General features: G+C 38.4%; 1 protein-coding gene and 2 pseudogenes across 5 annotated transcripts in view; 1 reads left to right on the forward strand and 2 right to left on the reverse strand.

Annotated features, from left to right (window-relative positions):
* The window catches only part of AXDND1 (axonemal dynein light chain domain containing 1), a 259,424-nt gene that overhangs the window by 140 nt on the left and 231,799 nt on the right, over positions 1 to 27,485 (forward strand). For 2 of the 5 annotated variants that reach the window (XM_077157121.1, XM_077157125.1), the window contains exons 2-8: positions 615 to 820; positions 4,145 to 4,317; positions 4,714 to 4,817; positions 18,304 to 18,424; positions 18,912 to 18,997; positions 25,174 to 25,230; positions 25,886 to 25,988. In XM_077157121.1, the coding sequence (XP_077013236.1) occupies positions 724 to 820; positions 4,145 to 4,317; positions 4,714 to 4,817; positions 18,304 to 18,424; positions 18,912 to 18,997; positions 25,174 to 25,230; positions 25,886 to 25,988 (741 nt within the window). In that variant the 5' untranslated portion in view covers positions 615 to 723. The other 3 variants (XM_077157122.1, XM_077157123.1, XM_077157124.1) reach the window with 3 other exon arrangements.
* On the reverse strand, positions 10,964 to 12,776 carry LOC143680692 (phagosome assembly factor 1 pseudogene; annotated as a pseudogene).
* On the reverse strand, positions 21,910 to 23,020 carry LOC143679041 (zinc finger CCCH domain-containing protein 8-like; annotated as a pseudogene).

The following is a 27,485-nucleotide window of genomic DNA, read 5'->3' on the forward strand; positions in this document are numbered from 1 at the left end:
CGGCCCCGATTATACATTTTTATTTTCTATTGCCACTGAACATATATGCGACTTAAAAGAAAAAAAGAATCCAAACTCCGAGAGATCGTAGGGATTATTTCTTAGTTCTCGCCCTCTGCCGGCACTGTCGAAGGCAGTCCCATTGATGGTTGCTAAGGCTTAGGGTCCTGGGTTTCCACGACGACAAAAGAGCGTTCCAGGAAAAGGAGAGAAGGGGAGTTTCCTGGCGGGAAACGCAATTTGTGTTTACGGATTGCAGGTGTCGTTTCCCATCACTTTTGACCCAGAAACGGTGCTAACCTTGCCCAATCCCCGAGTCGGTGTAACTGGCGTGAGGGAACTGGCTGTGGAGCAGGTCGAGAACGCGAGCCGTTGCGTCTGGAGAGAGGATGCCCACCATATGGTGCCGGTGTGCTGGGCTCGGCCTGTCTTGCCCGGCCGGGGCACTGAGTCCCACACACCTTTCAGGCTTAGTCGCGTCGAATGGCCTGAGAGAGCACAGAGGTCTCCCCAAAAGAAGAACCCACGCTAGATGAATTCTAAACCCCTATTTTAATTTCAGCACTTAATTGGTCTCTCTCTCTCTCTTTTTTTTTTTTTTTTTTTGCCTGCAGGACAATGTGGCAGCTCTGACAAGTCCCGATACGCCGCTGATTTATTTCTAGTTTAGCTTTCCGGAGGAATACTTCAAATTACTAAAAAAAAGTGTTAGGAGTCGTTATTATGTCTTTCCCGAAAACGTCCACCACGCAGCTAAACTCTGGGTCAGCGCTTGAGGGCAAAAAATTAAAAGTATCTGCAACCAAGGAAGAGACAAGGGGTAAACTTATTCAGAAGTCCTACGGATATAAATAATCATGGCCGTAGACAGAATCACAATCAAGTCACCGTTTTCCTTAATCCGAGGTTTTACCTTAATTAGCTAAAATTTTCTAACAAGCTTGTTTAAATAAAACCAAAAGCCGTTTCTTTAACGGTATCATTGAGTCAGAGTCCTTGTTTCACTGCTCGTGGACAGTGCCTTAAAATTTTTTTTGAAGGATTCTGAGTTTTATTTTATTGTAAATTCACCCTATTTTATTTTAACGTTTTTTAAATTTTGAAATATATATACAAAAAAGCAATAAATTTCCAAGTACATTTTAACAAGAATTTATAGAATAGATTTTAAAGTTTGGTATGAGTTACAGTTCCATCATCTTTCCTTTTTTTTCTAGCTGCTCTAAGACACTGGAGACCAATAGAACTATCAGTGTGTTGATTCAGCAGTTATTTGTTAGATCCTATTTCTTTGCTATACTCCTCTCTTTTTCCTTTTTTTGTGAAAATTAACATATATACAAAAAGTAATAAAAGCACATCGCAACAATTAGTTGTAGAACAGATTTCAGAATTTGGTATAGATTACAATTCCACAATTTTAGGTTTTTACTTCTTGCTGCTGTAAGGTACTGAAGACTAAAATAAATATCAGTAGAATAGAAATAAGTATCAGTAGATAGAAATATCAATGTGATGATTCAGCACTTATACTCACTTGTTAAACTACATTCTCTGTATAACTTGACCATCACCTTTGATCTTTCTCTCACTCTTTAGAGGTATCTGGGCTATGCCCATTCTAACTTTTTCATGTTAGAAGGGGCTGTCGTTAATATGGGATAAGGGGATGGAACTAGTGGATGTTCTGGAGAAGCTGGCCCCTCTGCATTTCAGGACTTTTCTGGACCACGGACCCATCTGGAGGTTGTAGGTTCCTGGAAAATTACTGTAATACATGAACCTTTATAGAATCTTATATAATGTTCTAGGTGTTCTTTAGGATTGGCAGGAATGGTTTTGGCAAGTTATGATAAGTAGCAATGTCTAACTGAAGCTTGTTTAAGAGTGATCTCCGGAGTGGCCTCTTGACTCTGAACTCTCTCAGCCATTGATACCTTATTACACTTCTTTTTCCCATTTTGGTCTGGATGGCATTATTGATCCCACTGTGCAGGGCCAGGCTCATCCCTGGGAGCCATCTACCATGTTGCCAGGGAGATTTTCACCTCTGGATGTCATGTCCCATATGGAGGGGAGGGCAATGGTTTGACTTGCAGAGTTGGGTTTAGAGAGAGAGAGAGAGGCCACATCTGAGCCACAAAAGAGGTCCTCTGGAGGTGACTCGTAGGCATACCAGCTTCTCTGCTACATACATAAGCTTCACATGAGCAAGCCTCAAGATTAAGGGCTTGGCCTGTTGATTTGGGTGTCCCTAATATTTAACACAGTATCTGGGGTTTCACTGGAAATTCATTCTATTTTAAATACTAATAATAATTCTATGAAACAGCATGTTTTTGGTACCTCCTCTCTGAACTTTAAAAATAAAGATAAGAGAATGGGGCGGGCCGCGGTGGCTCAGCGGGCAAAGTGCTTGCCTGCTATGCCGGAGGACCTCGGTTCGATTCCCGGCCCCAGCCCATGTAACAAAAACGGAGAAACAGAATACAATAAAACAAGAAAATGTTTAAAAAAAAAAAAAAAAAAAAAAAAAATAAAGATAAGAGAATGATGTGCAATTTAGTACAACGCACCGATTTGTCCAGATTTTAATTTTAATGAGATTCACTCCTTAAGGTTTTCATTCATGTATGGTAAATGAAGATCTGTTCTAAAATAAGAATCAACTTGACTTGTCCCAGTAATCATTATATTAAAGCCTTCTCCATTCTCACTTTCACCTTGTTTTTAGGGGAAATTATGTTAACCCACTCCCCACGCCCCTTTCTCCCCTGTTTCCTGAATTCTCACTACATTCCAAGCTTTCACTTGTGATGTCCTGATACATCCCAGAGTAATTTGGGCAGTGAATAAAAAACTATTTGCAAAGTCCCCTTGGGGGACTGGGGAGAAATGAGGAAATATTCAACTTCTCCATTTGAAGAATTTCTGATATTTCTCGCAAGTGATGGGAACAACCAAATCAACAGGCTGAGCCCTTGATCTTGGGGTTTGCCCCATGAAACTTACCCTGCAAAGGATAGGTTAAGCCTACTTAAAATTAGGCCTATGAGACCCCCCAGAGAACCTCTTTTGTTGCTCAGATATGGCCTCTCTAAGCCAACTTGGCAGGTGAACTCACTGCCTTCCCATCTACATGGGACATGACTTCCCTGGCAATGTGAAACAGAAATCCGGGGATGAGCCAGGATCCAGCAACAAGGGATTGAGTAAAAAAACAAAAAGGAAAAAAATAAATAATAGGGGGGATAAGGGGTAAAATAAGTTGGGTAGATTGAAATACTAGTTGTCAATGAGAGGGAGAGGAAAGGGGTATGGGATATATGAGTTTTTTTCATTTCTTTTTCTAGAGTTGCAAATGTTCTAAAAAATGATTATGGTGATGAATATACTACTATGTGATGATAATATGAGCCATTGATGCTATACTATGTAGACTTTGTATGTGTGAAGATTTGTCAGTAAAAATACTTTTTATAAAAGAGAGATTTGGTAGTGAGGACCTTAAAGGTTTTGATGGTTAAAAGAATGATACCATCTTACAGAAATTAATGTAAGCCATGTTATGTGAGGGGCCTAGATCAGTGGAGAGTTCTTTAAAAACATTAACAACACAGCTCTATTTGACAGACTGTAGGAGGCTTCTTCCAGTATTAACCCTACTACCCGCCTATATAACTCCTCCTCCTTAAGCTGAGAACATTTTGTACTGTTCTTATTCTACTGGTTTGCTCAGATTGTTCCACTTTACCCAAATGTCCTCTCTCTCCATTTCCATCTATCAAAATTCTACTCTTACCCCACACAGATTCCTTCCCTTCTATAAATGCCACAACTTTATGTAATAATTTTCATCTTTGAACTTATATAGGAAAAATACTATGGAGGTTCATCTTTATACCTGAGATTTTGACCTTGTGTTTGATGTGTGAGTAGACCAGGGAATTTGGTTTTATTTTTCTTGATTAGATGATCTTCAGGGTTTTAAATATTGTTTGTTACTATTCTTGTGAACTAGAAGCATTGTTTCTCTCTGTTGGAAATATCTGGATAGGATTGATAGAGCCTAGAAAGCCCCATCTAATGCTCCAAAGAACTACAGAGGGAACTTTTTTTTCCAGTCACTTTTTTACTTTTATAGGACTTCCTGAGCTAAGAGAGAGAAAAAGTATGGTGGATCGCTCAAAACCCCTTCCTACATCCCTCCAAAATGAGTTTATCCCTGAGGAAGTTCTTCTTTCTCTGACCTATGCATCCAATGCTGGTGCTTGCCCTGAAAACTTACTGCCTCCTAAGAATATAAAAACCCCAAAGGTACGTATTTATGTATGTAAAGTACTTGGGAACGTTTATCTTCTTGCTATTTTGTTCAATAAATAGCTATTGAACATATATATTCCAGATAGTCTTAAAAAACATATTTTAAAAATAATTTCTTAGATTGAAAACAAAAATCTTTTCCATGAATGTGTTTCCAAAGCAAATGCATCAATATTTCCGTTAACCTATTTTTATGTGGATTTACTAAACGTTTTTTCAGTATATAATTGTTCTGACTTCAGCCTTTGTCCCCATGGTATTGAATAAGAATTCTGCTCTCTTTTTCCGGAGTATCCAAATGCATTTAGTGTGAATACGCAAAACTATTATGAGATTTCGTATGACTAGAGCGCCCTCTGCTGTGTATTCATGTGCTTTTGCTTTTCCCAGGGTAGTCTTCTGCGCCCTATAGACAAAGTCTGGCATCACCCTGTTCGAAGGAGCAAGTTCAAATACCTAATTGACCATCCCGTCTCCCTAACAGGAGCTGGAAGGTAAAGAAGGAAAATAATGGGGTAGATGCATATGAAAAGAGTCAGGAAAGACATACTGTATCATTTCCTCATTCTGTATAATTTCCTTGTGAGGAGCAAGATTAGAAAAATCATAGAATCACGATTTGTTCAAATTTGTCTTTTGCATGCCTTTGTGTAATTGTCCTTATATTTTTATATACCTTGTTACACTCTATTAAAATGGACAGGATCAAAAGGTAAAATACTGTTAGTGCCTCTTTTATCTGTATGTGCATCTTTTTTTTGTGTGTGTTTGAGAGGAAAGAACTACGTAATGTAGCTTCATGATATGGACAACCTTGAGGAACAAGTGCTTGAAGTTCCGGTTCTCCTCAAAGTGAACCCTTAACTTTAAACTGTTTCAGATGACGTTAGCAAATATTATTTTTTTGTATCATTCCTAAAAATATTCTAAATGCCAGCATTTTCCCTGTGAAGATCATGACCTGCTCATTTGCTGGAATTAATTTATCAATTTACTACATGCATGCCACTTACTTAAATGTCATGTCATCTGAAAGAAATTTTTAAACTTACCATAGTTGGATAGGTTGATCCTTCTGAAGCTTCATTTTCTCATCTTTTAAAAGAGAGTAATTATAAATTTGCTCCATTTTGTGTATCTCCCAGGGATATTAATAAGCACAAATGAGATAATGGATACAAGAACACTTGTAAAACTATAAAGAGCTATTTAAATGTAAGGTGTTATTATTCAGCTAGAAAAGTGGCAGAAACTTGGCCTAGTGACTTAAGTGTCCTGGGGCTGTGGTGGAGTACAGTATCTACTTTATTTCATGCCTTCAAATCATGGTTATTAATAATTAGTAGTTATGAGATGTTTTGAAGTACTCTGAAAAAGTAATGAAAAATACTCTGAAAGAGTAATGAGCTACTCCTGAATGTAGCAATAAAATTATGTAAAAATTTTAATGTCAAGTGGCAATACAATTATGTAAATATTTAATGTCCAAGTAGCTTGGAATTTTTTAATATGGCTATCTATATTGTGATAGGCAAAATAATGGGTCCCCAAAGATGTCCATATCATAATCACTGGAACCTGTGAATGTTACCTTACATGGCAAAAAGGGCTTTGCTGATGCCATCAAGGTTAAGGACCTTAAGATGGGGAAGGTTATCCTGGATTACCAGGGCAGGCCCAGTGTAATAAAAGTGGAAGAGGGAGGCCAAAGAGTGGGTCAGAGAGATAATGCAGAAGAAGGAGGAGAGGTGAAGGAGAGATTCAAGGAGGAGAGGATGTGAGATTTGAAGTGTGAGAGGGACTTGACCAGCCCTTGGTGGTTTTGAAGATGGAGGAAGAATTCCTCAGGCTAATGAATTCTATTGACCACTAGAAGTTGAGAATGGCCTTCAGCCATAACCATCAAGGAAACAGGGACCTCAGTCTTACATCTGCAAGGCACTGCTTTCTGCCAGGCTTTGGTTTGCTAAAGCTGCTGGAATGCTATATACCAGAAATGGGTTAACTAGCACAATGGGGATTTATTAACTTATAAGCTTGTATTTCTTACGTTGTGAAAATGTCCAAATTAAGGCATCAACAGGACAATACCTTCTCTGAAGATTAGCTACCAATGTACTTCGGCTCCTTTGTCAGATAACAAGGCACATGGTGATGTCTGCTAGTCTTACTCTCCAAGATTTTGTTGCTTCCAGCCTCTGGCTTCAGTGACTGCCTCTCAGCTTCTCTGTGGGTCCTCTCTCAGCCCTTTTCCAGGGCTCTTTCTGTGAGCTTCTCTTAATTTCATCTCTTAACTTCTGTATGTGTTTTATCCTTTTATAAAGGACTCCAGTTGAAATAATCTAGTCAAAAGTTCTCACCCACAATAAGTCTATACCTATGGGTATGGATTGAAAAAACATGACCTTGGGCGGGCAACAGTGGCTCAGTGGCTGAGTTCTTGCCTGCCATACCAGAGACCCAGATTCGATTCCCAGTGCCTGCCCTGCCCATGAGAAAAAAAAAGAACATGACCTTTTCTGGAGTATATATAACTTCAGACTATCACAGCAAGCCTCCCAAATAAGCAAGGAAATGGCTCCTTTCCTAGAGTGTCCAAAAAGGACACATTGATTTTAGCCTATTGAGACCCATGTTAGACTTCTGAACTGCAGAACTGTATGATAATAAATTTTTGTTGCTTAAGCCACAGCATTTGTGGTAATTTGTTATGGCAGCAATAAAGAACTAATATACATATGCCAATTTATAGTATATGTAATAAGAGCTAACTTGTCCAGCAACCTCAAATATCCAGAGCACAACATAAAATAAAAACCAACCAAGCCAATATCCTTTGAGTAATATTGAAGAGCTCTATTACTCAAAAAGTTTATTGCAAGAAATAAAACACTCTGGATATCCTAAGCAGAAAAGGATTGAATGCATGAATTTGGGTATTCACAAAATTGTTGAAAAGGTCTCAAGGAGCATATATGAGGCAGTGCCTTAAGAAATAACTCCCAGAAAAGGATGGAACTGACTCCCAGGGAGACCGCTTCTGAGGTTGTGACAAGAGGTATACCCTTGAATAGACATTTGTCCAAAGAAGATATACATATGACCAATAAGTACATGAAAAAGGCTCAACATCAGACAGGCTACCGTGGCTTAGCAGACAGAGTTATCACCTGCCATGCCGGAGACCTGGGTTCGATTCCTGGTGCCTGCCCATGCAAAAAAAAAAAGGCTCAACATCATCAGTCATTAAGGAAATACAAATTAAACCACAGTGACATAACACTTTATATACACCAGGATGGCTATATATATAAAGAAAAGACAACTAGTTTTCACTACCATGTGGAAAAACTGGAACCCTCATACATTTCTGATGGGAATGCAAAATGGTGGAACAGCTTTGGAAAATGGTTTTTAGGTCCTCAAAATTCAACATACAGTCACCATATGACCCAGCAATTCCATTCCTAGATATATATCCAAGAGAACTGAAAAACATGTCCACACAAAAATTTATACATGAATATTAATAGCAGCATATATTCCATTTCTGTGAATGTATATTCATAGGCTATTATTTGTAATAGCCAAAAGATAGAAGCAATCCAAATGTCCATCAGCTGATGAATGGATAAACAAAATGTGTATCCATACAATAAAATATTATTCCACTGTAAAAAGGAATGAAGTACGGTTACATGCTCAAACATGGATGATCCTTGAAAACATTATGCTAAGGAAATAAGCCTGTCACAAAAGGCCACATATTATATGATTCCGTTTATATGAAATGTCCAGAATAGGTAAATCTATAGAAATAGAAAGTAGATTACTGGCTTGGGGTGATGAAATGTTCTGAACTGTAATCAGAATGATATATAATAGATGTAGTAAATGTGATTTCCTATGGAATGTTCAGATATTTCAGATCTCTTCAAACTTTTTTTGTGGACAGAGGGTGAAAGAGTTAACAGCATTTGGGGAAAAAGAAATGAATATTGTTATTTGATCCTTGTGAATGTGAACTCTTTTTGAACCTCTTTGCTGATACAGATAGAAAAGAATGTATTCATCAACTCAGTGGGTACAGACTACATACCCAAAGTCATGTTTTTTTGTAAAGATACCACACTAGGAATGATAGCTGCCTTTAGGACTAGTTTGTGGAATTTGACTCAGTCTATTCTGTTGGGTTTATCTGCTTTCTGTAGGGGCAATACTGGAGAATTAAATGGAGATATAACAGGGACCATCACCCCTGCATAATTTAGGTCCTAATTTCTCTATTGCCCCTGCTGAAGCATGTTACTTTATTTTGATTTACTATCTTGGCAATAGTGAGGGACATTTTCAGAGGCTTCCATTTGGCCTTCCACGCTATGAGCTCTTAGCCCACAGACCAAGGACCTAATATAGGAGTTATATCAAATTCTAAGTATTTCTACAGCAATTATATATTTGTGGACTGGGGAAATAACCACTAGGTGTGAATTTGGACTCAGAGGACCTACTGTGAGCCTGACCTAAGTCAGGGCCCCATTTATTTATTGGCCCCCACAAATTCCTATTCCAATGGGGGACCATGGTGGTGTTCAAGTTCTCTGAATATCGATGCCAGCATCTACCTTATGTCTAACAGTCTTTGAAATATTGGATATGTCCCTTTCCCCAGTGTACAGTCATCTGATTAAAGGCTGTAGGTCATTTGGAGAGAGGACTGGGGAAATCACTACTGTGTACATTTGTTGTGATGTTGCTGGGTCCATCCTTCCCATGATCAGGCTCCACTTTAATCAGTGGGTTCTGCATCTGAAAATTGGCTTAGGTCTGGAAGCAGCATAAGGGATTTGACTTCATATTAGTGTGACTGTTCTCAGCCTCTTGATGATTCATTATTTCTTCTAATGGCACAAGTTGAGTCATTTCCTTGTTGTCTGCCCATCTGTTTTGCCCAAGGGATACTATATTCTTTTAATCATCTCTAAGTTTTTGTGGATCAGGCCGCTGTGACTGCCACTCTGATTATGCCACCCATTACTATATGTGCCTTCACCTGGCTTCGGATGGTTAAGCACCATCATCTGGCCTCTATTATTTTGGGAGCCCTAGCATCCTCATTGTTACCAGTGAACCTAGTTTTATAATGGTCTTTCCTTCTGTCTGCTCTGGCCTTTAGAGGAGAGCCACCACTAAACCTCTTAGTGATGCTAGTGCCTCTCTTGCCAGTCCCTTTTAGTAATTTCTGGTAGTCTTCATGTATCCTCTGGGCCTTTCCGTGGGACATTATCATCTGATGTGTTTTTCTGGTCTTAAAATATATCCACTCCAACTTTCTCAATTCCCTGAATCTTTTAATCAGTTCCTCCACTATTTGCTGTGGAATTCTGGCATTTTGATCCTTCTTAGTGTAGGACATCTCTTTTTCCATGCCTTTGGAGCCATCCTGTAGTGAGTTTGTACCATCTCCTTAGGTCCTTGCAAGAGTATTAATTACTGTATGTTGTGGAGGCTCCCAAAACCCAATAAATTCTCCTCTTTCCAATCTTATATTTTGCCCTCCTTGATCAAGCACCCTCAGAATCCAGTCCCACATGCACTCCCCTGATTCCTACTGATACATGCTGACTAGGTCTTACAGGTCTTTTTTGGGTATAGTCCTTTTTATCCTTAACAGACCCAGTGCTTCCCAGCTGGGTTATGCTGTGGCTTAACTCCAGCAATGGGTCTAGTGGCCAGGAGGAAAGGAGGGGGAAGATCTGAGGTGCACATGTCTTGCAAGGAAGAATCCTCACAATGTCTTCAATCAAGTGGGAAATGCTAAACCTTAATAGAGAAGAGTGGGTTATTTCTGGAGTCTCAAAGGGTCCAGGAGAATCTGAGAATTCAAGGTTTTTTTTGTTTTTTTTTTTAGTACAAACATCTCAGCAACAGCCCATATGGACTGTTGCTGAGGGCATTGGTGCTTTATTTGGAGTGGGGGAAGGGTGAGGGTAGGGAATACGGAAGGTTGATTGGGAACAGTCCTGACTGCCCCTGACAGTGGGATATGTGTTTTGGGTTCTCTGACCAGGCCCTGGTCCACAAGGGAAGACACTAGTCAGTCACAAAGTCACAGGAGCACTACACAAGCCTGGCTGTTTGCCCAGGAAACACAAAGGAGCCTGGGGCAGGTCCCCTGTGCATTCACCAATAAACTGTACATGATGAGGCTGTACGTGAGTTAATTACAAAAGAGTCATATATTTACAAAAGTCTGTACACACATTTGAAAAACTCACAAAATTGTCATCTATGTATCACAAGTTGCTAGGCCAAAATATTAAAAATGGGATATTATACATTTCTTTCCTCAATTCTTTTCAAAGGATTAATATTTTTAAAGCACATATGCTACTTTCCTTAGCAGCCCAGTCTTCCTTCAGCCATTAGAGGTCTCAAGCCATGAACGGGCCTGGCCAAGGGACATGGCCTAGGGTTGGAGCAGGGAGCCAGCCCACAGTGCAGAACAGAATGCTGAAACATAATAAAGGGAAGGGAAGATGTCTTTGGCTAAAACTTTGGCATTCAATTTAAAAAAGGCAAACAGGATGGAACATGCAGCCCCAAAGCAAGATTGGGGCAGAAGGAGGCATAGGTGACCCTGAAGTCTCCAAGAGGGGTGAGAACCAGGCCCAGCATGTACCAGGAGGGTAGAAAGCTGTGTTTCAACCAGTTGGGTATGCCTACAGGCCTGGCAGGGAGCGTGTGCAAGAAAGGAATGGGAAGGGCAGGCAGGCCACCCTGGCCACAGTATCTAAAGTGGATGTAGTGCAAGTGTCAAAACCAAGTATGATGGACATGCTTCCTGCTTGTTTTAAGGGTCACAGGGTAATGAGGCCAAAGGCAGGACTCCTTGTCCTTGGTGCCTGTGTCCTCAGTCACAGAAAGAACTCCAAGTTTTCCTAATATGTGGGGATTAGAGTTGCCACCAAGGAGAAAGGACCCTGCCTTTTATATTTGTAGTTGAGAGCTCCTGGGTCCAGGTATCAAGGCTCAGAGTTTGTGCTTCTCTTTGTAGTCTGACGCTGGCAGGCTGAAGACAGAGGAATATCTGGGCCCCTCATCACACAGCAGAGCACCTAGCCTAAGCCCCACTTCAGACCATCACAAAAGCCCTTCAACACTGGCAAGATGTCCAAGAAAACCCAAAGGTGGCACACCAAAGCCCACTGAGCAGGGTATGATGCACAGTTCCCCGGGGCAGAGGGGCATGAGTGGTGATGTTCCTAGGGAAGCTCTGCTGTTCTCAGGTGGGCACCAGGCCTAGGAGGGCCATACAGGGTCACTGAGGCAATGTGGTTATTCTGCATGACCTCAAAGATCAAACGCTGAGGCCCAAAGCAGAATGTAGAGGCAAATGGATTGGTGTTGTTTGGGGAAGATGACCTGTGTAGGACAACGGGCTTCTCCATAGGGTGCCCAGGAGCTCCTGGATGTTGTCCCAGTTGCTGTAGGTCGTGCAAGTTTCTAACTGACCATCTGCATTTTCTTTTTTAATGGCTAGTGGGATCTTGAACTCACAGCAGTGGTAAATGTTAAAATTATAATGTCCAGGGTAATTGGTGTGTAGGACAAACTTCTTCACCTTGTGTGTATTTGCATCAAAGAGGATGCAAAGAGTGCATCCCCAAGAGTGAAGTAGTTAAAAAAGTAGTCTGCATTTGGATGGAACTTGCTTATGAGGGGAAGAAGAATGAATTTTCATCTTGTCTTCTGATTTATAGAAGACCTTGTATGGAGAGCCAAGCATGCTAAGAACACCTTGGCTGGAATCACCAAAGTACACTGAACGTTCAAATACCCGCATCTTGGCATCTGCTAATAGGCCAGGTCCACAGCCTGCAGCAAGTAGACGAAGTCGTAAACCTGAAGGTCCAGTTCCATCTCAAAGAACATCTACACTCAGCATACACGTTGCTCAGGAAACAGCTCAGGGGCATCACAGGAGCCTTGGTATCCTGCAGGCAGTTTCCACTGTAGATATACATTCGTTTCACAGTTGCTCCGTGGGGAATCTGTAGAGAAGCTAGACCATGGGCAAAATTGGGCTTGTACTTTGGAGCCTCAGTCCATGAGTCTAACTGAAAAGAGAAAAACAGTCCTCTGAAGTTGAGATGGAAGAGCTGCTCAGCGGAGTTGTACACTCCAGGATGCGTTGCGCCAAAAGACTGGTCAATCTATTCAATGGTGGGAGCTATGGCCTGAGAGTTAAAATGCACTCCACAATATTTTAATTTTACTTTAGTCAAGTCATATACTTCAGTCACCTTAAGTCTCTGATTGAAAGCATCAAACAGTAGTTGGATTCCATCCTGAGTCAGGTTAGAATGAGGTCATGGCTTAGAGGAGACCATCGTGAATTCCCATTGCTCGTTCCCCAGAGAGCGCTCAGGCACCGCCTCTAGATCCAGCATTGGCTCGGCTCGCCAGAGCGGCCTCCCTGCGGCAACACAGATGGAACCGGAGCTCCCCTATTTTACCTCACCGGTAGTAGCCAGAGCGGCAAAGGAAGCGGCGGCGACAGGAACAACTGCCAAATTCAAGGTTTTTGAAAGCATCAATCCAGGGGTCATGTGTTGGGTTTCCGTGCTTCCCCCTGACCTTGGCATAGCTGACTTGGCCTCAATTGGAAATTTAATATTTGGAGCCCCACTCTTCTGACAATTAAGTCTTGGGCCTGGTCCTTAGTTTCTCTGTAGGAGATGAGATCCTTTTTGTATGCTATCAAAAAAACCCTCTGACTTTTACAGCTGGATTTAAGTTTTATCATAATTACTGTCAGACTTTCACTACTTTTTCCTAGAATGTCATTTGAAATTAGCAGTAGTCTAAGTAGTGTGGTACTCGCCCTCCAAGATGATTTCCAGTGATCTTTGCCTCCTTGTGTTCTCATGCTTGTGTGTCCCTTCCTGCACTGAATAGGGCTGACTTGTGTGATCGATAGGATATTGGGTAAGGGAAAGTGTAGGCAAGTGACTTCAGAGAGGAAGTCATAAAAAGACATTGTGGCTTCCTGTTGGGCTCTTTTGAAATGCTTGTTTTGGGGAAAACAAGTTGCCGTGCCATTAGGACATTCAAGCAACCCTGTGGAGATGCCCAGATGGAGAGGTTCATTATCAACAACTAATTTCCTATCTGATTGGTAACTGGTAAGAGCTAGTATCAACTCACCAGCCACATAGCGAGCCGCCTTGACAGGGGATCTCCCAACCCCAGTTCAGGCGTTTAGATGATTGTAACCCTGGACCATCATGTGACTACAGCTTCATGAGAAACCCTAAACCAGAACCATTCAGCCAAATTACTCCTAAATTTCAAATCCACAGCAATTGTGAGCTACAATAAACAATTATTATTGTGTGAACCCAATAAGTTTTGGGGCAGTTTGTTACACAGCAATAGAAAGCCAATACAACAGCCAAAGTTATTATCTTCTAGTTACTCTTTCCCCCTTATGTTCCAAATATATGATTATGCTACACCAGCTAGCATACCTCTTTCACCTTATACCTATTCAATTCACCATTGGTAAAACTTGTAAAATTTGGACTGCTGTCTTGTGCCAGGGGCTTTTTGTGCTTCACCTACTGCCAATAATGTATCCTTATTGCTAGCTGGACAGTGAGTAATCAACTCCAAAACCCCATCTTATCACCTGCTTTGTCAGATAACTACTGGCAGAGTCTGAGAAGGAGTTTAGTGTGCAGTATGTTTCTTAGGGATTGCCCTTGCAAATCAAATTCTGTGTTGGAGAAGGAAAAAAGATTGGGCAAAGGGAATAGCTGAGTTATGGTATAGTCTTGATTGCCTCAGCCAACTGGGTGGAGTGCTCTGGAGCTAAAATGGCCCATCAGGATTTTCCTATGTTGAGCCAATATGACCTTCAGAATCCTGCCTCCATCAATCAATAGTTGTGGGTAAGGCGGCTCCCTATAGCTGATGAGATCCCTGCAGGAGCTGATAGCTAAAGGTAGGTTGCCAGATTTAGCAAATAAATGCAATATTTGGGACTTACTTATACCACAAAATTACAGATTTTTATCTAAAATTCAAATTAACTGGACATCCTGTATTTTATCCAGCAGCCTTAGCTAAAGGCTGTCTGTTGACAGCACTCCTAGCAGGTGGGACAAGGCCTTCCTTGTGGGGTATCTGTGGAGTGCATTTCCATGTCTGTGCCAGAACTAAGAATTTAGAGCAGGTATCTTATTTCTCATGTTCACTGCTAGGTCATTTTCTCCTCCTTTCTTCTTTCTGAAAACCCCAAGTCCTCAAAAACACATGACATTAGATTAACCTACCCACTGAGAACCTACTTCCCTTACTTGTTTCAGTTATCTATTGACATCTCATGTGTTCCCCAGCATTTAGGAAGATTTTAGCCTCTGGCCTACTGTCTTCTCTCCACCAGTATTCTATCACTGTTCTTGGAGATCTTTTCTTATTTTTAATTTATTTTTGTAGAGAAGTTATAGGTTTACAAAAAGATTATGTAGAAAATAGAGTTCCCTTACGCCCACCCACATTTGTTAGGATTGATGAGAGAAGAGAATATTTTTATAATCATACTGTTGCTAAAGTCCATATTTTACTTTAGGGTTCACTGTGTTGTACAATCATATAGTTTTTTTTTTTTTAATTTTTTTTCTAACAACATGTATCCCATCTAAAATTCTCCCTTTTAAACATAGTCAGATATATAATTCAGGGGTGTTAATTTCATTCACAGTCTTGTCTTACCATCACCACTATACATTACCAAAACTTTTCCATCACCCCAAATAGAAACTCTGCACCATTTAAGAATCAACTCTCCAATCTCTACCCCCACCCCAGCCCCTGGAAACCTAAATTCTAGTTTCTAACTCTGTGAATTTGCTTACCCTAATTGTTTCATATCAGCGAGATCATACAATAATTGTCCTTTTGGGTCTGGCTTATTTCACTCAACATGCTGTCTTCAGGCTTAATTCATATTGTAGCCTGTATCAAACTTTGTTCCTTTTCACAGATGAATAATATTCAATTGTATGTGTATATCACATTTTGTTTATCCACTCGTCTGTTGATAGATACTTGGGTTGCTTCCATCTTTTGGCAATCGTGAATGATACCACTATCAACATTGGTGTGTAAATATGTGTTCATGTCCCTGTTTTCAGTTCTTTGTGGTATATACCTGGAAATGGGATTGCTAGGTCATATGATTAATTCTATATTTAACTTTCTGAGGAGCTGCCAAACTGTTTTCCACAGTAGCTGCACCATGTTACATTGCCAACAACAATGAACAGGTTTTCCTGTTTCTCCACATCCTCTCCAGTACTGCTAGATTATGAGCAGGACCAGACTGTTACGCAAGCTGCTCTGCCTTTTGAACCATATGATCTAGCAGAAACATGGAAGCTCACACCTGAACCAAAGACATCAGTCCCACTCATGTGTTAGAAAGGGTAGGTTCACCACTGCATTTGGTCATTCTGCCCTGTTGCTTTGTGGGGGGTGGGATGGGGCAGGCCTTACACCCCATTGTTTTGGGAGAGTGCTGTCATCCCAGTGATCAGAAGTGGTAGGACCTATGCTCAGGCATTTGCGGAGAAACTGGCCTCCATTCCAATGCCTTGAGAGGATGGGGCTTCTGCCTTAGCATTCATGGAGAGCCTGGCCACCATTCCGATGCTTAGCAAAGGTGAAGCCTTCACCCCAGTGTTTGGGGAGAGCATGGGCACTGCACAAGTGCTTAGAAGGGGTAGGACTACCAGTCTACCTGGCCTGGAGGACAAAATATTAATCCATAGATGACTCTCAGAACTTGAAATCTGATGGAGTTTGCCCTGCTGGGTTTTGGAATTGTTTGGGATCTGTAATTCCTGTTTTCTGTACTGTTTCTCCCTTCTGTAATGGGAATGTTTATCCCATGCCTTTTCTACCATTGTATATTGGAAAGAGATAACTTGCTTTCTAGGCTTAACAGGTCCAAAGACTGAGGGGAATTGTGCCCTAGGACAGGCCACATCTGTATCTGATTTTGAGACTTTGTACATAGCATTGTTACTGAAATGATTTAAGGCTTTTGAGATGTTATGATGGAATGAATGTTTTTTCCATGTGGTAAGAACATGTTTTTTGGGGGTAAAGAGGGCAAATTGTGGTGGCTTTGAGATGTGCACCAATTCATATTTTAATCTTAATCCTCTCCTTTACTTATTGTAAATGTGACCATTTGAGGTTGTTATTTCAGTTGAGATGTGGCCCAGCTGAGTCAGGATGGACTTTAATCCTGGTTACTGAAGGCCTTATAGAAAAAGCCACAGAGAGCGAGCCAGAGGGAGCAGCCAGAAGCTGAAAGTCAAGGAGGCTTGGAAGAGAAAGGAGAACTATATGTATTGCCATGCCATGTTATAGGAAAACTAAGGCCAACAATTATGGACAGCCAGCCCCAGAATGCCACAGTTTTCTGGAAGAAAGTGTTACCTTGTTGATGCTTTGATTTGGACTTCTCCTAGCCTTAAAACTGAGCCAATGAGTTTCCACTGTTTAAACCAACCCATTGCATGGTATTTGTTTCAGCAGCTGTGAAACTAAAACAGGGGAGGAGAGTGTTTTTAAAAAGAGAGGCAGTTGACCCTAGATAATATTCCCTGGAAGCAGTGGAAGATAAAAACTGGTAAAAAGTTGTATAGCTTGGTGGTAGAAAGACATTCTCGGCTTTCAGGAGAATGGTTTTAGAAGAGTGGTGTGGGTGGATACCAGATTGCTGGGAAATAGCAACACATTTGATGAGAAAGTGAGAGAGAGAGAAGTAGGGGTAGGTGTCATGATAATATGACAACATTGCACCACATTACATGCTCAAGAGAAGATTTTTAAGATGGGGAAAGACTTGAGTTATATACCAAGGGGAACAATCTGATAGAGAGAGAGATACACAGAAGTTATGATAGGTGGAATAAGATTCCTGAGGATGTGTGCAAAGAAGGAACTAAGGACATAGGTGGAAAGTATAACCTTAGAGAGGAAAATACATCTTAACCTAAAATTCATGGAAAGGAAGGAGCTTATGATGGGTGAATGCGAAATTTCAGGTATAGAAGACAAAGAATGTGTGTGTGGGTGGGGGGATCTCACATCTAATGCCTCAGCCTTAGTACCGTATGAGGTGAGGAAATCAGGTTGCAGACATAAATGCTCATTTTTATCCGCTAGAAGGATGTGTGTGTAACTTACCCATTCTTATCCAGTAGCTAGATAGAAATTTTATGTTTTTCTTATTTTTCATTGTTTTTGGTGCTAAGGTAAATGGTGTTTCATTTTTAAATTTCAATTATAATTTTTCATTGCTGGTATATAGGAAAGCAATATACTTTTATATATTAACCTTTTATCTTGCAATCTTACTGTAAATATCTGTGAGTCCCAGGGTTTTTTTGTTGTTGTTATTGTTGATTCTTTGGGATTTTCTACATAGACAGTCATATCATCTTTGAACAAAGTCAGTTTTATTTCTTCCTTTACAATCTGTATTCCTTTTCTCATATCAATGCTTTAGCTAGGTTTTCTAGTACAATCTTGAATAGGAGTAGTGAGGAGGGTTTGTTATCTTTGTCTTGTTCTCAGATTTAGGGTTAAAGTATCTAGTTTTTCAGCATTAGGTATGACGCTAGCTGTAGGTTTTTTGAAGATGTTCTTTATCACATTGAGGAGGTTCCCCTTTATTCCTAGTTTGCTAAGAGTTTTTATCATGGTGGGTGTTAGATTTTGTCAAATACTTTTTCTGTATCTGTTGATATAATCCTATGTTTTTTCTTCTTTAGCTTGTTTATGTTATTGATTACTTTGATTTTCAAATGTTGAACCAGCCTTGCCTATCTGGGATAATTCTTTTTAACATTGTTGGATTCGATTTGCTAATATTTTGTTGATATTTTTCTCACTTTTTAGGGATATTTCTTTTCTGTATGATGTTAAATATTTCAAAGGACAGATTAGAGAGAATGCTGTCTGCCCCCCACATGAGGATCATTCATTACAGTCACAAGATGGTGCCATTGTGCCTCATAAGGTAAATATAGTCTTTGTCAAATAATTTTTCTCCTTCTATTTTTTCATAATTTCTCCCAAATATAAAACAATGCCTTACTATAATAGCAATCTGCATTGCTTCTCAGTCTTTATAGTACTTTCTAATTATTTCTAGAAAAGGTTATTTAGTAGCAAAAGATCAAAGATATTTTAAGCTGTTTTCCTATCACAGTTTCCACTTTTGTAAAGTGGATAATTTTAAATTTCTTATTGCATTTAAGAGCAGAGAGTCAATGGATTTCTGAATTTGTGGGACACATGTAGCTAATACTACAAACAAAGTTGTTCTTCAGCTCTTGTATTTTTTTCTTATGTAATTGTTCTCTGCTAAAAGTTTTCTCACTTGCTGTGAACCACATTACTAATATTATTATTTCTCCAATTAAAATCTCTCAACTTAGTAGATAGTATCCTTTTGGGATAAAATTATACAACTCATTTTTTTCATCTGTTCTTTTTTTTTTAAGCCAAAGAGACTAACAGATACTTTGATTCCTGAAGAATTTCATATTGTGTCAAGTACAGGAGTTTCGGGTTTGGAGTGTTATGATGAGTGAGTACTCTGATGTGTATTGAATAACTGACCAACTAAATTGCCTCTTACTTCCCAGACACACAGGGAAAACTGAGAACAGTGGTATATTCATGTTCCTAGGCAATATCAACATTGAAATGAGGAAATATTTGGGCTACCATCCTAATGCAATTTAAGATTAAGTTGATAAAATTAAGATAAATTTAAGTTGCCCAAAATTAATGAAAAGATCTCTGGCATGGCAGGTGAGGACTCTGCCTGCTGAAGCACCATGGCCTGCCCTCTGACTATATCTTTTTAGGAATGGTTTGAGCAATGACCATAGAGTCAAAGAAAAGTGGTGCCCTTTAAGTTAGACTCTCATAATGCATGCTCCAGGGCTTAGTTCTAGACTGTAAATTAGTTATCTCTAATTGTCCTTGCTTCCTGTTTATGGAATCTTGCTTTTGTTTTTTGAGAAAACACTTGATTGAGGTCTTTTTTTTTTTTGAGATCAAATATGGATATTTATTTTTTTTAAAAAAGCTTCTTTGAAATTAGTACTTAATCTCTAACATGCCCAGGTTTTTTTTTTTTTTTTTGCTAACAAACACTCCTTTTATTTTAAACATTTCTTATTATGAAATATGTATTTAAAAAGCAATAAATTTAAAGTACATTGTAACAAATAGTTATAGAGCAGATTTCAGAGTTTGTATGGGTTACTGTTCCACAATTTTAGGTTTTTGCTTCTAGCTGCCCAAAGACACTGGAGACTAAAAGAAATACCAACATGATTCAGCAGTCATACTCATTTGTTAAATCTTTAACTCCCCCTTCTCCTTTAATCCTTCTCCCAATCATTAGGGGTATTTAGGTTGTGCCCTTTCTAACTTTTCATGTTGGAAAGGGGTTTTGAGTATATGGGATAGGGAATATGGAATTAGTTGATATTCCTGGAGAGGCTGGCCCCTCTGGGTTTCAGGACTCATCTGGCCTAGGAACCCATATGGAGGTTGTAGATTCCTGGAAAATAATCTTAGTGTGTGAAACTTTTGTAGAATCAGATAGAGCCCTACGTGTTCTTTAGGGTTAACAAGAATGGTTTTGGTTGGGATTTGGCAAACTGTGGTAATCAGCAGTATCTAGCTAAAGCTTGCCTTTAAAAGTAGCCTCTAGAAGAGCCCCTCAACTCTGTTTGGCCACTCTTAGCACAATAAAGTTATCAGTGGCTACATTTCTTTTCCCCCTTTTGGTCAGGAAGACATTATCGATCCCATGGTGCCAGGACCAGGCTTGTCCCTGGAAGTCCTGTCCATGCTGCCAGGGAGACTTTCATCCCCAGATGTCATGTCCCATGCAGGAGGGCAGGGTAATGATTTTACTTGCAGAGTTGGGCTTAGAGGAAGAGAAAGAGGCCACATCTGAGGAACAGAAAAGGTTTTATAGAAGTAACTCTTAGGGATAACTATAGGTAGGCTTAAGTTTTCTGCTACAGAAATAGCTTCACAACATTCGAGAATAAACTTGAAATATGTCATTGGTAACAGAGTTCAGCAGGAGTTAGAAACAGGGTAAGACAATGGGTAATTGAAGCTGAAGGGATACAGATTGTGCAACAGGACTAGATACAAAAACTCAAAAATGGACAGCACAATAATACCTAATTGTAAAGTAATCATGTTAAAATACTGAATGAAGCTGCATCTGAGCTATAGGGTTTTTTTTTGTTTTTGTTTGCTTGTTGGTTTGTTTGTTGTTGTTGTTTTTTACTATTACTACTACTTTTATTTCTTTTCTTTAGATTAACATTTTATATCTTTTTTTGTTGTGTTGCTAGTTCCTCTAAACTGATGCAAATGTACTAAGAAACAATGATCATGCATCTATGTGATGATGTTAAGAATTACTGAGTGCATATGTAAAAAAAAAAAAAAAAAAAAAAAAAAAAAAAGAAATAGCTTCACAAAAGTAAAAGTCAAGAACCAGGGGTTGGCCTATTGACTTGGGAGTCCCTTATATTTAAGAGAGTATCAGGCGTTTCCCTGATGGTAAAGCTTGATAGCTCCGTATTTTTTCTCCCGTTCCTCAAGGGACTTTGCCAATACCTTTTAATTAACTACAGAACATACCCTAGGATCTATCTGGGTATTACCTTAAGCTAATCAAAACTATAAACCCTCATTCTCATTCTGGGCTCCATGTGTTTGGATTGTTTAAATGAGCTATGCAGACAGATTAATCTGTAGATTATGTGCTACAGAAAATTCTGGTTTTGGGAAAAAGAAACCTCTCCTTTTGGTCTCATACAGTAGGTGAAGTTCTAAAATGTAATATCATCCTTACTCCAGTATTCTGATTCACCTTAGTCCCAACCAGATCAACTTCATTCTTATCTTTAATTGAAATCTGATCTCATTAACAGCTTTTGTATGTAGCAATGCTGACTTTCAGAGCTGCAGAACTCCAACCTTGAATCTTAAGTGTCACACAGGTACCCAAAGTTCTAGGGAAATACCAGGTTATACATATACATATAGCACAGCACCTCAAAACCTAGAAGTAACATTTACACCTCTGGACTAAATGTGACTGCTATAAGAGCTTACTACAATCTAGGCCCCAATTTTCTTATAGGTATTTTCTAAAAGAGACCATACAATATTTGTTCTTTTGTTTCTGGCTGATCCTGCACCACATCATGTCCCCCAGGTTCATTCACCTCACTGCATGCCTCACAACTTCATTTCTTTCTGTAGCCGGACTATATTCCACCAAATGTAAATATCACAGCTTGTCATTCTACTTCTCAGTCAATGTATCCTGACACCTCCATCCACTGGGCATTATGTATAATGGCCAAAGTCAACAATCCATGTCTCACAGTCACTTCATTGTACAATCACCAACACTCTTATTTTTAGATAATTCTCATTGCTCTTGAGGTCTTTTTATTTACGTGATGACTTCTTTTCAGTATCCAAAACTCTAGCCAGCACTTCGTGTGTTTCAGCAGTCAGTGGAACATGAAAAAACTTGCAGTATTTTCCCTGATAACATTTTGTTCTTGTATGGTAAACTTGCATGGATATTCACTATGCAAATACAGACCAGTTTTTACCTCTGGTTCAAAACCTCTGTACGTAAAACTTGCACATTTCGTTTTCCTTCTCTATCTCTGCATCATGATCAAATTTATACTGGTCATCCTTAATACATTTCCTTTCAAGCAAATATTTACAAATTTGTTTCCTTTGCATTCTACTGTTTATTGGGTGATGAATCCCTGGCTCATTTTCACATGCTGCCCCTTAGGTTTATCATCCTTTTCCTTAGGAAAGCACTCGATCTTTGTTTCCAGTGACTGCCCATTTTCATTTCATTTTCTTCTGTTTTCCATTCTTGTGACCACCTTTAAGATTTCTCTTTTTCTGTTTAGCAGCTTGCTGGATATCTTTCATCCCCCTTTTCTTCATAGACCTTTCAGGAAGTGTGTAGTGTTTGCCATTTCTTTAGCTTGTATGAACTGTTTAAGTTTTTCAGCAAAATTATCCTCTGATTTTGCAGAAATTATCATCACTATATATATTATAGTCCTTAATTCTTGACTTACTTTCTATGTAGCAAACTCTTTTGTGACACTGCAGAGTTTCTTAAGGGCCTAAATTTTGGGTGAATTTGCTCACATTCCATATTTACTTCCCATTTTTGGTTCTCATGTTTCTTCAAATTCTGAGTCCCTATTTCATCATTGACTCTGTAAAATAAGGGCCGACCTATTCTCTTACAGTAGTTGTTGTGAGGAACTGATGAAATACTTCATATCCAATACGTGGTCAAGTGTTTGATGGTAAACTTTCATCAGAGTCCACCGCCAATCTTCTGATATTTTTGTCTTTGTGCTTCTGTAGCTGGGAAGAGCTCCATCCAGAGACTGAAGAGGGTGAAAAGGTTGACTTTGGAAAGCCTTGGTGTTTGACTGGTCAGACTGCCAGTCTGGGTGCTGACTGACCGAGCAGTCCTGGCATTCTCCAGATGTTGCATCTGCCCCGCTTCTTTCATCCCAGCTCTAGCGGCCTCTGCTGTCCAGCAAACTTCCCTCTGTCGGTCATGACCTCAACCCCGGTGGCTGCCCTTCCCGCCTCCTCGCAGCAACCGTGAAACTCATTGAGGTTTTATAATAAAATGCCCCGAGACTGTCACTCTTTTTACCTTATCCAAATGTATTTTATAATGCAGTTCCTTATGATAGTAGGTATCATAACAATACTTTGCCAAAGAGAACTAAATGGAACTCATTTTTTGGGTAAGTTTTCATTTTTATTTAATATCAAACTTGCAAAAAATTTTCAAAAATCTGACAAGGAACTCCTATATTCTGATTCACTGTTTACATTTTGCATTTGCTTTATCATATGTATGTGTATGTGTGCTTATATATTTTAATATATATATACACACATGCACACATGTATACCTGCATATATAGACATGCATATATATATATATATACACACACACACACACAAACATGCAGTTTCTTAACTATTGAAGGGTACGTCAGAGACATCATGGCCCATTACCACCACATACATCGGTGTGTATTTCCTAACAGCATGGGCAGTCTCTTCTATAATTAGAGAGGACAGTTATCAAAATCAGGAAATTAAATATTGGTATAATATTATCTAATCCATAGTATATATTCAAAATTATGAAATTCTATCATTTACCCTTATAACTGTTTTTTGAGCTATTTTTTAATAGCTTTTTTTTTTCTCCACCCAGTATAGGATCCCGATCTGGGACCGCATAATATGTTGCAGTATTTAGTCAATTTTAGTCTGGAAAAATTCCTTAGCTTTTCTCTGTCTGTCTTGTCCTTGTCTGATGTTTTCTTGTATTTAGATTCAGATCATGCATTTTTGTCAGGAATTCCACAGAAGTGATATTGTGATCTCAGTTCATCACATCAGGAAAGACATGATGTCAGTGTGTCTTAATATTGGTGATGTTAGTTTAGATTAGCTGGTTCCCGCCAGGCTTTCCACACTAAAATTATAATGTTTCCCTTTGTAAGAATAAATATATTGTGAAGAGATATTTTGAGACTATGTCAATAGCTTTCATTAAACTTTCAGCCACTTGTCATAGATCCTTTAGTGATTTTTAAACTCTGTTATCATTTCTTTTATATTTATTAGTTGGCATTTTACCATATGGACACATGGATTTCTATTTTATTCAATGGATTATAACTTTTTACTATCATTATTTTAAGAGTTAGGATGTCCCAGATTGAGCCACTAGCAGCTCCTTTGAGAAGCCTCTTGTATTCTTTGAACATGTTACCGTCATTCTTTGAGCACTTCCTTATTTCCTGGGTCAAGAAAATTTCCAAGTTCATCCTGTACTTTCCAACTCCAGCCGTGAAATGAACCCTTAGTCACTTCTCCAGAGAGTCTTGTTTTCTTTTAGTGGAGAATTGTCTTCCACTAAACCAAGATCTGGTTTTCAGGTGTGCTCAATGCTTCTTAGGGTATCATTGCTTCTAGTCTTTCTCTCACACACATTTTTGAAACTTTACTTAGTCTTTATATTCTCTGGAGATTGTTCACTGATCTAAATTCTGAAGCTGGACCTCACTAATAATAGTATTTCAGAAGGGGGAAGAACCAAAATAATTTCTTATTAATTAAGGGAAGAAAAGATATAAAAATAGTAATGAGCTTAAAGAATTACCATGTGGTTATTGAAACCAGTTTTATTGTGATACTCATTTAGGTGTAAACAAGCACTTTCAGAGGGCAGACATGGCTGGGAGTCAGGAAACCTGGACTCCAGTCTCATCTCTGCTTCTTGAGTATTTTATCACTTGCTCAGCCACTTAACTTTGTTGACAGTGTACTTAGAACATCCTTCCACTTTTTGAAAGTTTTTTTTTAATGAATCAAGGAAAATTTCGTATGAAAAATAGTGAGGAAAGTGATTAAAGCTCTTTTCCTAAAATGTTTCAAATATGATAAATGTAATTATATCCATGACTGTAGATATCTGTGGCTATTTTGGTATGATCTTGAATACAAAATGATAAACCTTTTTTGCTTGCCTCCTAGCTTCTCAATTCAAGAAAATTTAAGTTTATTATGTTGTGATGTATGATAAACAACCAAAAAATTTCTCAAAATAATATTTACATGTCTTATTTACTATAGCAAATATACAACACTGCTCACAGATAGTGAAAACAGGCTATTGCTCTTCCCATCCATGTAAGTACAGTTTATTATCCAAGGTATTTCTCAGAAAAAATAATTATATACATATACATGTCTTTTTCTTGGTGTTTTTACTCAAAATATTAAAGTGATATGAAATCTAAGACAATAATTGCCCACCATTCTATCATCTAATCCCTGTTTTTACTTGTTCAAATGAGTATTCAATTTCTACATATTTGTAATAATATTTAAGTGCTATAAAATAATTTTATATTCTACAATTAATTACAGTTTTCTCCATTTTGCTACAATCTTTTTTCCTTCTCTCTCTTTCACTCTTTTTCTCTCATATCAGGAAGTAATCAGTGCTAACAGTGTGTGTTTATCTTTCCACATTTATTTTTATGTTCTTATAATCATATACAGTAGATATATAGAAATTTTGTGGGTGGTGGTGGTAGTGCTAATTATTTTCTTTTACAAAAAGGAGAATTATAGTGTTTTTATTTTTCTACCAGTTGCTTTTTTCACTGAAAATATGCTTTTGACATTCTACTAGTTCAGTAGATCTAGGGGTAAATGTTTTAAAATAACATTAACATTGCATAGCATATATAGATTCTTTTCACACATTATATTCCTCATGCCATTTGAGGATGACCTATTTTAACACTAATTATGTAATTTTGCCACCTTACTTTTTTAGGAAACCTAATAAAAGAGTGGAAGTGATCCAGCTGAATGATGTAATGGATGCAATGCTAGAAAAGGCTGGTGTGGAAAACCAAGAATATACAGGGCCAACCCAGGTAACTGCAAAGATCAATATAGTATAGCATAGAGCATGGACTCTGGAGGCAGAATGTCTGGATTGGAATTCTGGATATGCTATTTATTAACTATGACTTTCAGACACTCATTTAAAGTATTTGTGTCACAGTTTCCTTATATGTAAGTTAGAGATAATACTAGTATTTACATAATGAATGTAAAGTCCTTAGAATGTTGCCTGTTACATAACAAGTATGTATAATTAATTGTTAGTATTGTTACTATTCTTATTACTGTATTTAACTGAATATAAGGCACCACTGAGTCTAAGACCTTTATTATTTTATGTACCACTGGAAAAGCACTGCCAATTAAACTACTGCCAATTAAGCTGTGCTTTCTCACCATTTATAATTTTTATTTTGTGCTTAATGATAAAGTTCTTTCAGCCTTATAAAGATAGGAAGTTTTTTATTTATGAAGACTAATTTTTTTTCATTTTTGCTTTATGAGTTTTAATTCTGATATAATTTGAAACTTTCAAAAAGTTTGCAAGAATAATACAAGGAACTCCTTTATAATTTTTATCTAGATTCATCAGTTATTGTGCCCTATTTGCTCTATTGTTCTCTTTCTTGCTCTCTAGCTATATATTTGCAGTTTTTTTCTAACCCATTTTAGAGTTTATTGGAGACATTGTGCCCCTTTACCAGCAAATATTTTCATATGTATTTTTCCTAATAACAAGGAAACAAGGGTATCTCTTATATATCCATAACACAGTTATCAAAATCAGAAAATTTAACATTGTTATGGTAGTATTAACTACTATAGTCCATATTCACATTTCGAATTTCATCATTGTCCCTATCATATCTTTTATATCTACTTTTTCCATCTAGTCCAGGACCCCAGGATTACACAGTGGTTTTTTTTTTTTTTTTTTTTTTTTTTACTGTTTTGAAACATTTTTTATAGTGAAATATTATGTATATACACAAAAGTGTATATAAATTTCAAAGTGCAGTTTAACATGTCATTATAGACCAAGTTTCAAAGTATAGACTGGGTTACAGTTCCACAGTTTCAGATATTTCCTTCTGACCGTTCTAATATATTAGAAACTAAAAAGAAACATCTATATGCTTAAGTAGTTATAATCATTTGTTAAATCCTAACTTCTCTGTTATAACTCCTCCCTCTCATTTGATCATTCTCTCAGTCTTCAGGGTTATTTGGGCAATGACCTTTCTAACTTCTTCCTGTTGAAAAGGAGTATTGACATTATGGGGTAGGGGAATGCAACTGGTTAATGTTCTTGGAGAGACTGGTACTCTAAGTTTCAGGGCTTCTCTGACATAGGAAAAATCTGGAGGTTTTAAGTTTCTGAAAAATAAAAATAAGTAAAACTTTTATGGAGAATTAGATAGACCTCCTGGTTTTCTCTAGGGTTTTCAGAAATACTGTTGGTTGGGGCTTGGCGTACTATAGCAATTCATAATATTTTGTTGAAGCTTGCATAAGATTAACTTCCA

The sequence above is a fragment of the Tamandua tetradactyla genome, chromosome 4 (assembly GCF_023851605.1).
Source record: "Tamandua tetradactyla isolate mTamTet1 chromosome 4, mTamTet1.pri, whole genome shotgun sequence".
NCBI lineage: Eukaryota > Metazoa > Chordata > Mammalia > Pilosa > Myrmecophagidae > Tamandua > Tamandua tetradactyla.